Raw genomic sequence first — 16,858 nt, forward strand, 5'->3', positions numbered from 1 at the left:
CATATTTTGTTGACATGTTCAAATTGCTTAAACAACGCACTGCTTATCTTTTCATCCTCATTTCTACAAAATCCCACATACATTTGAAGTGAAAAATGTAATATATATCATGTTTGTTGGTAAACAAGACAATGATGGGTTTTCTTTGATTTGTGGAGGGGTGACTCTACTTTTGCCCAGCGCGCCGGGGCATTTCCTCTGCGTACCAGATAGGAGCGTTCGCCCAAAGGAGGGTCTGCTGGGACAACTATGAGTTGTTGCTTTGTGTGTACAGACAGTACAGTAGAGCTTTATTTATCGTGATAAATGCATGGGATTAAGAACGAGCCCTGTGCTGCTAGGAGCCATTACAATATTGGTAATGATATTAGAAACGAGGCCTTGTCGATTGTTGGCACAAAAGTGATCTACTTAATCCTAATCTGGCCATTTGCTTGTTGTGATATATGACCAACACTAGGTGGACTGCGGAGCGGGTACACCATATATACACTCCTTAGGCAGTCCATCCTCGAATCCTCCACCCATTATTATGACAACCTGGCGTAAAAGTGTTGAGATCCGTGGCAATTTCTTGATAACATGGACTTTAAGCTTTATATTCCGTTTTGAGTTACAGCAATACAAAATAACAAACGATGGTACACAGAAAACGTGATACAAAATTAAATCACATTAGGATATTTGTAATCTTATTGGATGTATTATATCAACATACATGTCGTTCCTGTACAGCTCTATCGAACTCTCTATACTCTCCATCATGGCCACCTTTGTTCTAGTAAACACCGCCATTCCCTGTACCAGTACACCCATCGTTTTCCTTACATCCGTTAGTCTGTATCCCATTTTATATCCAGATATGTTGAGATATTGTGACCAGAAGACGAAGGTGGGTGAAGGAAGATGCGGGTTTTAATACAAGCTTTATTCCTACTTACTTTTCCCCAGCCACCTCATCACTTGATTTGCATTCGTGTTTCCAGATATAAATACTTTAATTTTCATCTTTGTAAGCCTCTCCCCACTCAGGTTACGTTTTCTTCTTGCTTCTTCGTACTTCTCTCCCCAATCTTGTTTCTTTCTTCCCTGGTTCATACACTCGCACTGTCGTCATATTTTCATCACATATTTCCATTCTTGGTCACACAATTTTTTACACTATACTTCCAGAATCACATACTGTAACTTAATTAAAATAAAATGAAAACACTGAACTGTTAGATTGAAGTAAGAAAAACGGGGAAATAAAAATGTAATGGAACGTGACAAGAGAAGTACAAGTCATCTCTCCATCTACATTTCTAATGAAAAAATCTCCTCCAAGTTCAGATGAACTAGCATGATCAAACCCATTTGCAATAACAAATTGTACATGTTGAATGTTAAAATTATAGTGGTAGGCATCATTCTAGTGAATATCTAAGTGCGTTTGAGTGTTACTTGTATGACCAGTGGATGGTACATGTTGAACGTTAAAAATCCAACTTAAAAACGTCATCACAGTGAATATTTAAGCACGTTGGAGTGTTACTTGTCATGGCTAGTGGACGTTACATTTTGGACGTTAAAAAATCAAGTTGTAAACGTCACCATAGTGAATATCTGAGCCCGCTGGATCTTTCTTTGCAGCCCGGGTCGCGCAAACTCAGCAAGGAGGAGAAAGCCAAACTTCGACGACTTGAACAGGAGCGTAAACAACGAGAGGCAGAAGAAGCCAGGTCTGTGCAAATTATGTGAACAAGGCAACAAGCAAATAGGTGCATGGTGTGTAAAGAAACTAACTGATAGATAGGGGAATAGATTTAGTTGGTTAATTGCAGGTTGACTGCCGTCATAATAGGGGAGCTCAGGGTTGTTGAAACGTCCTCCACTGTCACATAGACCTGTCTGGGTGGATACGTTAAAGTTCTTTGTCAAAGAATAGATTAATGTTCCTCAAGATTTGCGAAAAGCCCTATATAAAATGTTCTATGTTTTTTTTTAAGTATCTTTCTCTTTCATATACTTAAATCTCTCAGGGTAAACACGGTGCATTTTTTCTGGTAACTGGTTTTTGAAAAACACGAATTTATTATTTGTCCTCCTTCTCTTCTTCCCCCTTTTTTTGCTCTTCCTCTTCCTCTTGATCTTCCTCTTCCTCTTCCTCTTTTCATTACTATTCGATTTCCTCATTTCACTCTCCTCTCCTCCTCCCCCTTTTCTTCTCTTTTTTTCCTTCTCCTCCTCCTCCTTTTCTTTTCTTTCTTCCTCTGCCTCAACTTCTCTTTTTTCCTCCTCTTCCTCCTCCTCCTCTTCTCCTTTTTTCTTTCTCCTCCTCTTCTTCCTCTTCCTCTTCCTCCTCTTCTCCTTTTTCTTTCTCCTCCTCCTCTTCTTCTTCTTCCTCCTCCTCCTCTAGATTAATTCAGGAGGCGGAGGAAGCACGCCGGAAGGAGCGCGAGGCCCAAGAGGCCGCCCGCAGGGCTGCCGAGGCCAAGGTCCAGGAGCGCCTGCGCGAGGAACAGCTCGCCGCCACACAGGTCGTCCTCCAGACTCGCCACGAGCAGATGGAGCTCACCTTTGGCCAGATGAAGGACGAGGACGAGGTGAGTCCAGGTCGAGGACGAGGTGAGTCCAGGTCGAGGACGAGGTGAGTTCAGGTCGAGGACGAGGTGAGTCCATGTCGAGGATGAGGTGAGTCCAGGTCGAGGGCGAGGTGAGTCCAGGTCGAGCTCGAGGTGAGTCCAGGTTGGGGACGAGGTGAGCCCAGATCGAGGACGAGGTGAGTCCATGTCGAGGACGAGGTGAGTCCAGGTCGAGGACGAGGTGAGTCCAGGTCGAGGACGAGGTGAGTCCAGGTCGAGGACGAGGTGAGTCCAGGTCGAGGACGAGGTGAGTCCCGGTCGAGGACGAGGTGAGTCCAGGTCGAGGACGAGGTGAGTCCAGGTCGAGGACGAGGTGAGTCCTGGTCGAAGACGAGGTGAGTCCAGGTCGAGGACGAGGTGAGTCCAGATCGAGGACGAGGTGAGTCCCGGTCGAGAACGAGATGAGTCCAGGTCGAGGACGAGGTGAGTCCCGGTCGAGGACGAGGTGAGTCCAGGTCAAGGACGAGGTGAGCCCAGGTCGAGGACGAGGTGAGTCCAGGTCGAGGACGAGGTGAGTCCCGGTCGAGGACGAGGTGAGTCCAGGTCGAAGACGAGGTAAGCCCAGGTCGACGACGAGGTGATTCCAGGTCGAGGATGAGGTGAGTCCAGGTCGAGGACGAGGTGAGTCCAGGTCGAGGACGAGATGAGTCCCGGTCGACAACGAGATGAGTCCAGGTCGAGGACGAGGTGAGTCCATGTCGAGGACGAGGTGAGTCCAGGTCGAGGATGAGGTGAGTCCCGGTCGAGGACGAGGTGAGTCCAGGTCGAGGACGAGGTGAGTCCATGTCGAGGACGAGGTGAGTCCCGGTCGAGGACGAGGTGAGTCCCGGTCGAGGACGAGGTGAGTCCAGGTCGAGGACGAGGTGAGTCCAGGTCGAGGACGAGGTGAGTCCCGGTCGAGGACGAGGTGAGTTCATCTTCTTCACTACCGACGGCGTGAGAAGGAGATGAAATTGCCCATTATCGTCATCATTGTCTTCATCACCATCGTCCTCGTCATCATAATCATCATCGTTGTTGTCATAATCATTATCATCATCGCCGTCGTCATCATCATCACCATCGTCGTCGTCATAACCACTGTCATCATTGTCGTCTTCGTCGTCGTCGTCATCATCATCACTATCAACATAATCACCATCACCTTTCTCACTTTTCTCACCAGGTGCAAAGTAGGCAGAACCTATCAGTGTCTCTGCGTTTCTTGAGCAAAATTTGAGCACCAATGGGTTGCTAGGCCTATCCTGGTTCTTTGGAACTGCTAAATAGTTCCTCCCTGCGGTCTACTGCCCCCGACTGGTTACAGGGAATCTCTTACAAATGCCCGGGCAAGTCGGAGTAAGCCGAGACACTTCTACAAAGCTACATATTTCCTTGTTCATGTGGAGTAGGCCCATGAACGATCACCATCACCTTCCTCATCATTCACGTTTACAATTACTGTTATTCTTTCTTTTTTTCGGTTTTGCCCGCAGTGGGACCGGATGATGCGTTGTGACGGCCTGCCGGATGCTAGCAGCGTCCCGGAGATGAACCGGTACCTGAGCCTCTGGCGTCAGGACTCCTCCACAGCCTCCCTGCAGGGATGTCTCGACCACACGCCACAACTGGTCCATGTACGTCAGTGCGCGCGACGCTAAGGGAGGTTCCCCGCATCCATTCTGGGGACGAGCAGATGGAGACGGGAATCGCTGCTTGGCGAATCGGTGGGGGGTAAACCAGTTTCAGATGCTGGGTTCTGCTGTGTGGGTGGAGGGGAGGGATGTGGGGGAGGGGGCAGGGAAACGCTTCATCCACAAGGTGTTGAGGCGGGAAGGGGTAGTTGACTTTTTTTTCTTATGTGGGTGTGGGCATTGGTTAAACTATCGCCTCACAAAGGAGAGCAAACCTCTTATATATGCAACATCATTAAACCCATTGATAAGTAAGAGATCTTGTATTTTTGTAAAAGCTAGGCGGTAAGAGGCTCAATGGTAAGATGGATCACTGTGATACCTCCAAGTGTTCTTTAACTCTCGATCAGGTCATCTCCGAGCTGGATGAGGTCATGGATACGGCCCAAAGCGGCGCTCAACAACTCAAGGACTGGCGGGAGGTAAGCTGTGTAATTCCTCTTCATTTTGCATGGCTGTATGCATTCAAGATACATACATACATACATACACACATACATACGTGCACGCATACTTACATATATACATACACACATACGTTCACACACGCATGCATACACAATTCTATTCATACGTAGAACATACATACGCATATACATAATTACACACACACAAACACATGCACAGGCACACACACACATGCACACAAACACGCAGGCACACACACGCACGCACACACACGCACGAACACACACGCACGAACACACACGCACGAACACACACACACACACACACACACACACACACACACACACACACACACACACACACACACACACACAACACGCAAACAAACACACTTTGTCTCCCAGTTTTCACAAGCATCTAAATGTGCGATTTAAAGAAATACTTGAATTTTTTGGACCCTTCTTGTGTGATGCTGATTCAGTGTGTTCCACAGATCTGGCTGTCACTGCAGGAAACGCAGAGATCGAAGTTGGACCAGGCCACCTACCGCTGTCTTCTCGATCTACGAGGGCATCTGGACCACGAGACACAGGTACGAAATGAACGGAGTTCACGATTCCGTGAAAGCGGGTGGTTTGGCGGCCTAGAGGATCCTAGGAACATGAAAGGAAACGATGTTTCGATGGTAGACTACAAAACTGGTATTTTCAATATTCGAAACGAAAAGCTACATATTTAGGAAATTCCAGGTACCAGAGGCACTTTCTAGTATTCTGGTTTGTCATGGAAATGTGAAGACATCCTGACAGGTTGTAAGAGAGGCAGAAGGAAAACACACAACTAGAACAAGAGTTTATTCTTGACTAGTTTCTCACTGTGGTGCTTCAGAAGAAGCACCACAGTGCAAAACTAGTCAAAGAATAAATTCTTGTTCTACTTGTGTGTTTTCCTTCTGCCTCTCTTACATTATGGATTTTTTTTCTTACCGAATGATAAAAGATTCCCGAATTATGAAGTCACAAATGAACGTAAACCTACTGTAGACGCTAGCTCCTCCCCTTTCTTGAGTCTTCGCTGATTGGGTGAGGTTATTTTTGTTTTCTTTGATATAAAAGGCACCGAAAATTATCTCCAGAAAATATGTGCTTCAGCAAATTTATTTACCGATATACTAATTTAATTAACATGTATTTTTAACTTAATAGATTTATTTAATCTATTTACCGATTTATCTATTTTTCGTTTAAGGTCTACTCCTTCTTCGATTCATCTCCATTGGTGGCGCTGGCCCTTTGGTCTAACACCGCTCGATCTCCTAAAAACAACGTACACGAGGTGAGTGGCCAGAGACAACTTAACAACTCACACAATTGAGAGAAAATGTGAAACATTAAAAAGAAAAGGAAGATATCAAGAAGGTGGTAAGTGCGCTTTAGCCGTCCTCCGCCGATTCCTTTCATAGCAGGAAGGGGAATTATAGGGGGTTATATACGTATGCTAGTATCCAACATGCTCTTTTCTTCAGCTGTGTTTTATTCTGAATGTCGTCAAGTGTGATGTACCCTCGTCAGCTGAGGGGTTAAATAGTTCATCCCTCGTCCCCCCCCCCATGACTCAAAAGGGTAATATCTCTCTTTTTATGGTCTTCATTTCTTCTTTGTGTCGCCCCAAGATTGCCAAAGTATAGACAAAGTTTATTTAGTCATGTACAGTTTTGGCTTTAAGTTTTTAATTATATTAACATTAACTCATGTTCTTAACACAGTCCCTCCAGCTAGGTAGAATAATGTAGCGTTAGCCATTTACAAGTATCAAGTTTGTAAGTTAGCTTTTCCCTATGCTTTAGCTCATATGGTTTATAGATGTCTTATATGGACTTTTTTATTGATATCATTGTACTACTTGGGCTTTCAAAGAAAATCCATATAAATTACAAGTATTTTTTATTTGGAAAAAAGTACACATTATGGAATTAAGGTATATTTGGAAGGATCCTATATCAAGTGTTTGGGTCTATACCCATATACAGTGGATGGTTATAGTTCTCTACTTAGATAATCATATTAAGCGATGATGGGAATGAACAGAGATTCTGCTTGAAGTTTTCCTCTCTGAAAGGGGGGTGAGCTGTCGAGGCATTCCCCAACCTCCGGTGACAGACTGACAGACTTGGACGTGTAGTTCTTGTTTCATTTAACACTTCTCCATGGCGTCGGAGATGTCGACGATCTCTGCGTCTTCTGCAGGCAGTTCCTCCCCTTCTGTTCTTCCCTCAGCAGGTGTGGGTGCCTTCTCCTTTTCCTCGGACTCCTTGGCAGTCACGAGGAGGACCAGTACGCCGGGTTGGGCGTTGGGTGGCCCGTGGGCGGTGGTGAGGGTGGCGGGTCCGCAGGGCGGGCTGGGCAACACGTGGGTGTTGCTCGCGATCGGCGTCTCCCCGTGGGCGTGCTCGCAGCGTACCTCCACACGCCCGTCCTCCAGCACGTAGGCCTCTACCTCGTTCTCGGCGTAGGGCCACACCTCGATCTCCGTCATCCAAGTTCCCTGGCCGCAGTCCTCCCACACGTCCCCACTTCGGCAGCAGTCGGCCAATTCCTCCGTCGGTTCACAATCTTCGTCTCCTCCTTCTGTGTGTGGTCCTGAAGAGGGCTTTCCTCTAGAGGTGGCACGGGTCTCGGTTTCGTTCTCCGGACCACCTCGATGACAGGGCGACTCCTCCTCTTCCTCCTCAGAGGAGTCGGAGTCCTCTAGATTCGGGGTCAGGAGGGCGCGTGCCAGCTCGAAGGTGGCGGCGGTCAGAGCGTCCCTGCCGAAGGATCGGCGCCAACGCCGGGATCCGCAGTGCCATGGATGGGGTGCCCCCCACCAGGCGCCACCCCGGAAGGCCCTGCCACCCATGTGTGGGTGTTGGAAGGGCCTCTGGCAGCCCTTCCGCTTGAACCAGGGTCCAAGTCCTCCCCTTCCGAAGGGAGGGCGGCAGCGTCCTGCTCCTTGGAGACCTCCTCGGAGGGGGAATCCTCCCCGGCCACCCCTCCCGCAAGGGAAGTGGGCCATGAATGGCGGCTCAAAGCTCATGAATGGGCGGTGGAACGGCCCGAAGCCCCTGAATGGGGGGTGGGGCGGCCCACAGCCCACGAAGGGAGGGTGTGAGGGCTGGCTGGAGCAGCCGCCGCCGCCCCCGCCGCCGCCGCCGCCGCCGCCGCCCCCGCCCCATCTTCCGCATCCTTTATGGGGCATCTTCTTCCTGTCGCAGTCGTATCCGCCGAGCTGCAACCCACAAGTCAAGTCAAACACAGTTCCTCGCTGTCTGCAGGTGAATGAAGAAATACGTACCTGTTCCCACGCCACGCTCCGTCTCCAGCCTCGGGTCTCTCTCCCTCCGCAGGTCGTCCTCTATTCTCTGATCCTCCAAGTGTCGTCCTCAGGGCACCCGTCGGGACACAACACCGGAGCGTGGCGTGGCGTGGCGCGCGTCAAACCCTGCGGGAGTAAAGGGGCCATGCCGAAGACATCCTCCGAGTGCGCCAAGATCGTCGACCATAAGACGCCCTTGGGCCCCAGTAATAAGGACGAGACGGATCCATGACGTCGTTTTTCTCTCTTTACGTGATGACGTCAGTTATGACGTCATATTTAGGGTAAAGGGGAGAAAGACGTCATGGAAGCGTAGACTGGGGACCGCAGGCTCGGCGACCTTAGGGCACCGGGAGAAAGACCTTGTTGGACTGCGGCCTTTAGTGAGTGAGGGATACTTACGGTTTATCGTCGAAAGGCTGTGGGTCCTCGCGTTGGCGACGGCGGCCCTGGAGGAGGACCAGAAACATGGCCACGAGCACCAATTTTTTTTTTTTTTTTTTAGTTGCCATAACGTGCATTGGAACTCTCTTCAAACACAAGCCCGTTTTCTCAGAGGCTGTTCGGGTTCGTCTTAACGACTACGAAAGCAAATGGGCGACATATGCTTGGTATTTGAGCTACCAGCCTTCACCAAACATTATCATGGGACCCACCACCTGCAGGCGTGCAAACGAATTAACGCGTTGACGAGTCAACCAACGCTGGACAGTTCCATTCTCATCTTAACGTTCGTTTGCAGGCTTGCCAACGCAAAGGGGTTGGTTGCCCTGCTTCCGAAGAAGTTCGGACGTGACCAAACGACTGTGAAATTGGCTCGAGTTGATAAACAAGTGCGAGGCTTGTTCTCTCCTCCTCCATGAGCTTGGTACCCACCTACTTACCTTCCTTTGCTGAAAAGGAAACTGACTCTTGTTAGTCTCACCGAAAGTCCTCTGTTGCTACCTGAGGTTCTCCGATTATATTCAGCGCAGGGCTGGTGAGAGCTCTTGGCCACAATCAAGTTTATACCCGATTCACAATTGGCTATCGCTTATGCAACTGATACTCTTGAACATCAGCAGATGTGATGGTGCAAAACGTTGTCTTCTTAACTGCAGAGACTAACACGTAGGATGATGGTTCTCGCTGACAAACTCTTAGTCTATCTCAGTCTTCCTTGACGTTGGCACGGTAACAACTACCCTTTGGCAGCTCATGTACGCCTTATATACTAGCTGCATAGTCTGCCGCAGGCCCTCAGCAGAAACCTGCCGGGTCATCATGACGCAATAAAGTGGAGTTGACAGTTCGTGTTTATTAGATATTTCACCACATTTCGTAGTTCAATAATACAATTATTACCATGTTGTGACGAAAATTGATGGGTATATATGCAGTTGGCACCACTAACAGAAGGCAGGGTGTTTGTATTACGTTTATAATATTCAATTTAACGAATGATAAAAACCATGGAAATGGCATCTTTCTAGAACTTCATGTTCACGTCGGCACAAGTTGACTTGCATCTCGTGCAAAATGATAGAAACGTGATGCAATCCTATTACATTTAGTTTACGATACCTTATGACAATGACTCATCCATTTACAAATATTTATTGTTCTGTGTGATGCAATGCATTTCTAAATATAATCTGAGAAGTCTCCGACTGAATAAAATCACGAGATTGACAATTTTCGAGAATCTTCTTGTGCCTATCGTCACGAGTCGATTCGCAATGTCATACAGAATGATTGAAACATGTGATGCAATACTACCACAGTTTGTTTGCGATTCCTTATGACACTGAGTCATCTATGTGCAAATTTTTATTGGTATATGTGATGCAATTCATTCCTAAATAATAAGTAGAAGTCTACAGAATAGACACATAGAAATATAAGTAGTTGATATGTATTTACTGGGATTTCTAGCTGAGTTGGTGTTAAACAAACAAATCAACAGATACGTAAAGAAACAAACAAATATATGAGAGAATAGAATAGACACGCACATACACATACACGTGCTGCATATACAAATGCACACAAACACACACATACACACCTAAGTATAAATACACACACACATACACACACACACTCACTCATTCACTCACTCACTCACTCACTCACTCACACAAGAATCTAAGAACAAATTAGATGCTGAGAGATACAAAGACGGGTTGCTACGAGAATAGCTTCCCTTCCCGTATAATGCAACTAGGTAACACTAGGAAAACACACACACACACACACACACACACACACACACACACACACACACACACACACACACACACACACACACACACACACACACACACACACACACACACACACACACACACACACACACACACACACTCTCTCTCTCTCGGTGGCGAAGTTGGTACGACTCGGTGGCGCAGTTGGCACGACTCGGTGGCGCAGTTGGTAAAGCGCTGAACTATTAGCATGGTGGTGCCCGCAGTACTTGGTTCGAATCCTGCCCGGGGCCGAAATTATATCGGTATTGCTGTGCTTCAGGTCGTTACTCTGACTCTCGTGGGCGGGGAGTTGGGTGTGTGTGTGTGTGTGAAAGGTCATAGCATTACCCATAGATCGGTGATACGAGCTCTGAGCTCTCTTCCGGGAGGGAAATAGCTGTCGATCACGAGTCCAACACGCAATCCAAAGACCAAGGTGAATACAAGCACACACACACACACACACACACACACACACACACACACACACACACACACACACACACACACACACACACACATATATATAATATATAGACGAGATCGAGAAGTTTGCAGGAGTGACGTGGCAGAGGATGGCGCGGTCGTGTGAATCATGGAATGCTATGAAGGAGCATGTGAGAGTTTCAGAATCTGAGCTACTGACCTGGGTCTATGAGCAGTCGACAAGCGTCCGCTCTCCTTCTGTCTCAAAACATTAAGGATATCTCGGTAATGCTAAGCACCTCCCTCTAAGGCCGTGCATTTCATTTTAGGGTGATTGGCTATGGACAAAACACCAAAACGCACTTGGCCAATAGTCATAGTCATTACACGACTTGGGCTGGCTTAGCCGAATACACCAGGTCCTTTCATACTGCAGGATGGGGTCATCGGTGTCATGTGATGCATTTAGTTCCTCCGATAAGGGCTTTCAGGCGAGGCCCTTACGTCAGCATGCTTGGTAAGAACATATTATGGGTGGTCCTATCGCCCACGAGGAAAAAGCCTTACCCCAGCAAGATTTAATTATTATTAATGATTTCGCTCCTCATGAGTAGGGGCCCACGGATGCAATGCACCGCCAGTACAACGTGATGATGTTTCGTCATCAACCCAATCACCACATAGCCCCTTCGCGCATCACCGAAGCAGTGAAAATCAGTTTCTCTGTCTCACACACACACGTACACACATATAATCGTGGTCAAAATATCTTAGCCCATAGAATTATTTATCACAACTTCACCTCTTGCTGATAATGAAATCTGTTTTCATGTTCAATAGCGGTTTTGCAGTAGAGTAAATCTCAGTTGCAGTTTCCTCTGGGGTTTTATCTAAAGAGCTGAATTCTACTTGTACTTTATCGTCATAGATGGTATCAGATGTTTCCGTTTAACAGTGACTAGAATTGATTACTCTTTCTCAATATCGAGGTGATACATGCATTCCGTGAGACCAAATCATCAACGAACATTTTTTTTTATATTAATTTTCTTATTCTTTTTTTTCACATGACGCAAGAAAACCTAACCTAGCTCACCAAACTTTTCTATTGTTCTAAGAAAATAATTCCTGGTGGCAAGCGCATCCGTATTAAAGTATGTTTTGCTCGGTCCGATTACTAGCCTCCTAACACAGCCAATGGCGGGTGACGCGTATCCTACCTTATGGCATCCTATTTGGGTAAACGCGTTGGTAAGTTCATTAAAAAAAAAAAAAAAAAAAAAATCAGCCTCGTACTTTGCAGCTCTAAATAAAAAATCTCCACTCAATTTTTTCTATTTATTTAGATAATCATTTGACGATCATCATTGGGCCATGAACAGTCCTCGTTGAGCGATTATCGCGCCCAGCAAAACGTATTGTAGCAAGGTCACGCCTTGAAGAATTCGTTTTCTATAGAATACGTGTACCATAATTAATTTCTGCATTAATAATTGTCACCCCGTTGGGACATGCCTTATGGAAATATATCTTTGTTAACAGTTTTATGTTCCACATATCAATATTTAAATATCTATAAATGTTTGTAGTAATATTCTGTATGGTTAGTTGTAATTTGTAACCTAAATTATTCAGTGCTCCTGATTATGAAATATACCCTTCTACATAAAAAATTCCATTCCGCTGCCAAGACAGCAGCCTTATTTGGCTTATTCCATCCATTCTCTCACGGACAAACACCGTCACCATTGTGTAGTAACGTTACTACTACACCATTGGCTAGTGTCCGTGTTCGTAATTTAACTCCCCTCCCCTCCACCGCTCCCCATTTACGAAGTTCTTCCTTCTTGCAGGTCGAGAAGCTTGGGTTAACCTTCACCCTCCCAGCTGACCTGGTGACGAGTGAGTGCGTGGTCAGAGTCATGCGGACAGAATACGATCACTACTCTCAGTTCGCACGCACCTTCTACGCGCCCCAGGTGGAGATAGACTATTCCAGTAGGTACTTCGCGAAAAGACAAATCATAAGAACATAAGAATGAAGGAGACTGCAAGAGATCATAAGGCCTATACTATGCATTTTCGTGTCCATTAACACCTATCATCCCCATACATAATGTTATTTAACCTTCTCTTAAAACAACCAATAGTTTCAGCTCTCACTACACAATTACTAAGTCTATTCCATTCCATTCGTTAACCACTCTGTTGCTAAATTAGTTCTTGCCTATTTCCTTAAATCTAAATTTGTCCAATCTAAATCCATCACTGCGAGTCCTGCCCTGTTATTTCTATTTCATTATCCGTTTATTTTGATAAAACATGATGGCAAATTGAGAAAGGAGGATAAAGAAAACATAAGTGAAGGTCCGAGTCTATTCCTGACTAGTTTCGTTCTGAGTTTCTCTAGGTTCAGCATGACTTTATATACACTCAATCCAAATCCTCGATCCTTACTTTGTCCCCTTGAGAAAGGACCTGCCCTATCGGCTTTTACCACGTTCCAGGTTTTTATATATATATATTATTCGATCACAACATTGTCATTTCCCGAATCCAAATGTTATTTCTTATTTATGTATTTGGGTGAACAAGTTCTAGTGGATGAGTACCATCTAACGCCAATATTTCATGGGTGATTATATCCCACTGCTCCCACCAGTATCGCAGTCCCCTCCGCCTCATGTTGGCGTGCTGGTAGCAGTGGCCGGCCACGAACAACAAACAGTTGTGCATGTAAGCTGCACTTTAGCACGCTGGATCTATGGGTGCAAGGTTAAGGTTAGGGTCCGGGCGGCGTTACCCATAGGTCCACATACCATCGTATCAGCCTCGTACTTTGTGTATCTATTACATTATAATTGTATACACAGTACAATGTGTACTATCACAAATCCATTATTCAACTCTCATAAGATATACTCGTATCATGCAATGGCTACCAGCGGGTCCCTTCTTCATTTATGAATTAATTTACTTATACATTTATCTATCTATCTATTTCTCTATTTTTTTTTTGGGGGGGGGGAAGGAGGGAGATCGATAAGAACAAACGTCTCGAGAATGGTTTGATCCTCCATCGTGAAGCTGATTCGAACTGGGGTCTTGAATTGTGAAAGGGAAACGCATGATGATGAATAACTATCAGTAGTTGGTATGGATAGATTTAAATGAGTGCATAGAGGGTTTAGGAAGAAATGTCAATGTAATAGTACTGGGAGACCTTAATGCTAGAGTGGGAAATGGTCCAATCGATGGAGTGGTTGGGAAGTGTGGAGTTCCAGGAAAGAATCGTAGTGGAGAGCTAATGGTGGAAATGTGTCTAGAAAGAGAGTTGATGATAGCAAATACAGTGTTTCGGAAGAAAGTCAAGCATAAGTACACATGGGAGAGGGTGGTGGAGGGAAGGGTGGTAGATAGAGCGCTAATGGATTATGTAGTGGTAAATAGGATTATGATAGGAAGAGTTAAGGATGTACATGTGCTAAGGGGAGAAGGTGGGGGAATATCAGATCATTTTTTGGTGGAAGGTAAGTTGAGAGTGGAGGATAGATGGAGAAGGAGGAAAGGGACAAAAGGTAGGGAGGTTCTTAGAGTGAACTCCTTGAATGAAAAGGAAAAGGAGAAGGAGTACGAAAAGAAGCTGAAGGAGGAGTGGGAGGGAGTAAAGGATAGAGCAGAGATGGGTGTGGAGGAGGAATGGGGATGGTTCAAGGAGGGAGTCTTAAAGTGTGCAAGGATGGTGTGTGGAACAAGAAGGACAGGGGGAAATAGAAGAAAGGGTAGTGAATGGTGGGATGAGGAAACAAAGAAGGTTGTAGAAGAGAAGAAGCGAGCATTCACAGATTGGTTACAAAAGAGGACAGGGGAGTCATATGAGACGTACAAAGAAAAGAAAAGAGAAGTAAAGCAAAAGGTAAAGGAGGCAAAGAGGAGAGCAGATGTGAAATGGGGTAGGAGTATGACAGAAAATTTTGAAAGTAATAAAAAGATGTTTTGGAAAGAAATTAAGAGAGGAAGAGGAGGCGAATCAAGTAGGGAAGAAAAGGTAAAAGGTACAGATGGAGAGTTGATAATGGAAGAGATGGCAGTGAGGGGAAGATGGGCAGAATATTTTAGGGAGTTGCTAAATGTGAAGGAGGATAGGGAAGGAAAGATAGCTGCAGTGGGAAATACGAAGAAAATGAGAGTGATGAGTGAGGAGAACGGAGGAGAAATAAGGAAGGATGAGGTGAAGGCAGTTGTAAAGATGATGAAAGCAGGTAAGGCACCTGGTCTGGATGGATGTCATGCAGAATGTCTGAAAAAGGGAGGTTCAGTGATGGTGGACTGGTTGGTGAGATTATTTAATGTTTGCTGGAGAGAGGGTAAAGTACCGGAGGACTGGAGTAGTGCCTGTATAGTTCCTCTTTACAAGGGAAAAGGGGACAAGTGTGAATGTAGTAATTTCAGAGGGATTAGCCTGTTGAGTGTAGTAGGGAAGGCTTATGGGAGAATCTTAATTGAGAGGATTAGGAGAGGAACAGAAGGAGTAATTGGTGAGGAACAGTGTGGATTTAGGACGGGTAGAGGTTGTGTAGATCAGATCTTTGTGGTAAGACAGATATGTGAGAAAGCTATAGGAAAGGGGAAGGATGTTTTTTGGGCTTTTATGGATCTGGAAAAGGCTTATGATAGGGTAGACAGAAAGGCACTGTGGGAGGTTATGCAGATTTATGGGATAGGAGGAAAGCTTTTGGGAGCTGTCAAGAGTTTTTATGTGAGTAGTAGAGCATGTGTTAGGATTGGAAATGGAGAGAGTGAGTGGTTTGAAGTAAAGGTGGGACTTCGTCAAGGATGCGTTATGTCGCCCTGGCTGTTCAACTTATACATGGATGGGGTGGTGCGAGAGGTGAATGCTAGGGTAGTGAGTCAGGGATTGGAGATGGTTAAAGAAAATGGAGAAAAGTGGGAGGTGAGCCAGCTGTTGTTTGCGGACGACACTGCGCTTGTGGCAGGGTCAGAGGATGGATTGAGGAAGCTGGTGGCAGAGTTTGGGAGAGTATGTGATAGAAGAAAGCTAAAGATAAATGTGGGTAAAAGTAAGGTGATGAGATGTACAAGGGGTGAAAGTGGCAGTAGACTGGAAGTGAACATTAAGGGAGAGCGACTGGAGGAAGTGGATAGTTTTAGATACTTGGGTGCAAGTGTAGCAGGAAAAGGTGGAGTGAAGGTGGAGGTAGAATGTAGATTGAGAGAAGCGAGTAAATGCCTTGGTGGTTTAAAGAGTGTAATGAGAAATAGACATTTGGGAATGGATGCGAAGAGGAGACTGTATGAAGGAGTGATTGTGCCAACAGCACTGTATGGGGCAGAAACGTGGAACATAAGAGAAGAAGAGAGAAGGAGTTTGAATGTGTTTGAGATGAGGTGTCTGAGAAGTATGGTGGGGGTTACTAGGCTAGATAGAGTGAGAAATGAGGAGGTGAGGAGGAGAACAGGGGTGAAAAAGGATTTGGGAGAGAGGGTTGATGAAAGAATATTAGGATGGTTTGGACACATGGAAAGAATGAGTGAAGAAAGACTAGTAAAAGAGGTATGGAAGGCAGATGTGGAGGGAGTGAACATGAGGGGACGTCCTAGGATGAGGTGGATGGATGGGGTGAAGGGGGCTTTGGGGAAGAGGGGAATGTCTGTTGAGGAAGGAAGGGAGAGGACGGAAGACAGAGGTGAGTGGAGAAGGGTTGTATATGGATGATGTTGTGACTGCATGAGGAGGAATAGGCGGGGGGTGGGGGGTGGGGTAGTATGTGTGAGTAAATTTTGACGCAGCCCGAAGGGATTTCTCCCCGTCCTCTCCTTATATGCAAAGGGGGACGGAGAGGGGGGGTCGCCGATTAAATGAAGCGGCCTTGCTGTGGATGTACTGTGTCTTGCGACACTGCTTCTGACCCAGGGTGGTGGGCAGGGTTCAGGGATGACCCGTCATCCAGGAGGTGCTCAGATGAGAGGAAGGGTGGGAGGGGTGTGGAGTGTATTTAGGGATGAAATGGGTGGGAGTGTTTTTATGCCTTTCCTTTTGTGGCTACCTCCCTTGGAAGGGGGAAAAAGCCTTGGTATATGTATGTATGTATGTAGTTGGTATGGATGACAGACGGGCGCAGTG

General features: G+C 46.1%; 2 protein-coding genes across 3 annotated transcripts in view; one reads left to right on the forward strand and one right to left on the reverse strand.

Moving 5' to 3' along the window:
- Positions 1–3: 3 nt before the first annotated feature.
- Positions 4–16,858, forward strand: part of LOC143028741 (dynein axonemal intermediate chain 7 homolog) — a 36,151-nt gene continuing 19,296 nt past the window's right edge. The window contains exons 1-8 of the mRNA XM_076191111.1: positions 4–1,721; positions 2,399–2,585; positions 4,100–4,240; positions 4,648–4,719; positions 5,199–5,297; positions 5,954–6,040; positions 12,567–12,711; positions 13,376–13,494. Coding sequence (XP_076047226.1) covers positions 1,540–1,721; positions 2,399–2,585; positions 4,100–4,240; positions 4,648–4,719; positions 5,199–5,297; positions 5,954–6,040; positions 12,567–12,711; positions 13,376–13,494 — 1,032 coding nt within the window. The 5' untranslated portion in view covers positions 4–1,539. The remainder of the gene's footprint in view (positions 1,722–2,398; positions 2,586–4,099; positions 4,241–4,647; positions 4,720–5,198; positions 5,298–5,953; positions 6,041–12,566; positions 12,712–13,375; positions 13,495–16,858) is intronic.
- LOC143029134 (uncharacterized) lies at positions 6,632–9,258 on the reverse strand. Of its 2 annotated transcripts, none has more exons than XM_076191581.1 (2): positions 9,005–9,258; positions 6,632–7,972 (listed from the first exon to the last, which is right to left on the reverse strand). In XM_076191581.1, exon 2 carries the CDS (start codon positions 7,940–7,942, stop codon positions 6,899–6,901), a length of 1,044 nt encoding a protein of 347 aa, XP_076047696.1. In that variant the 5' UTR covers positions 7,943–7,972; positions 9,005–9,258; the 3' UTR covers positions 6,632–6,898. The 2 variants fall into 2 exon arrangements, with proteins under 2 accessions (XP_076047696.1, XP_076047697.1); XM_076191582.1 differs by having other exon boundaries at positions 8,985–9,258.

Source organism: Oratosquilla oratoria, chromosome 10 (genome assembly GCF_046742065.1).
Source record: "Oratosquilla oratoria isolate Oo_2021 chromosome 10, ASM4674206v1, whole genome shotgun sequence".
Classification (NCBI taxonomy): Eukaryota; Metazoa; Arthropoda; class Malacostraca; order Stomatopoda; family Squillidae; genus Oratosquilla; species Oratosquilla oratoria.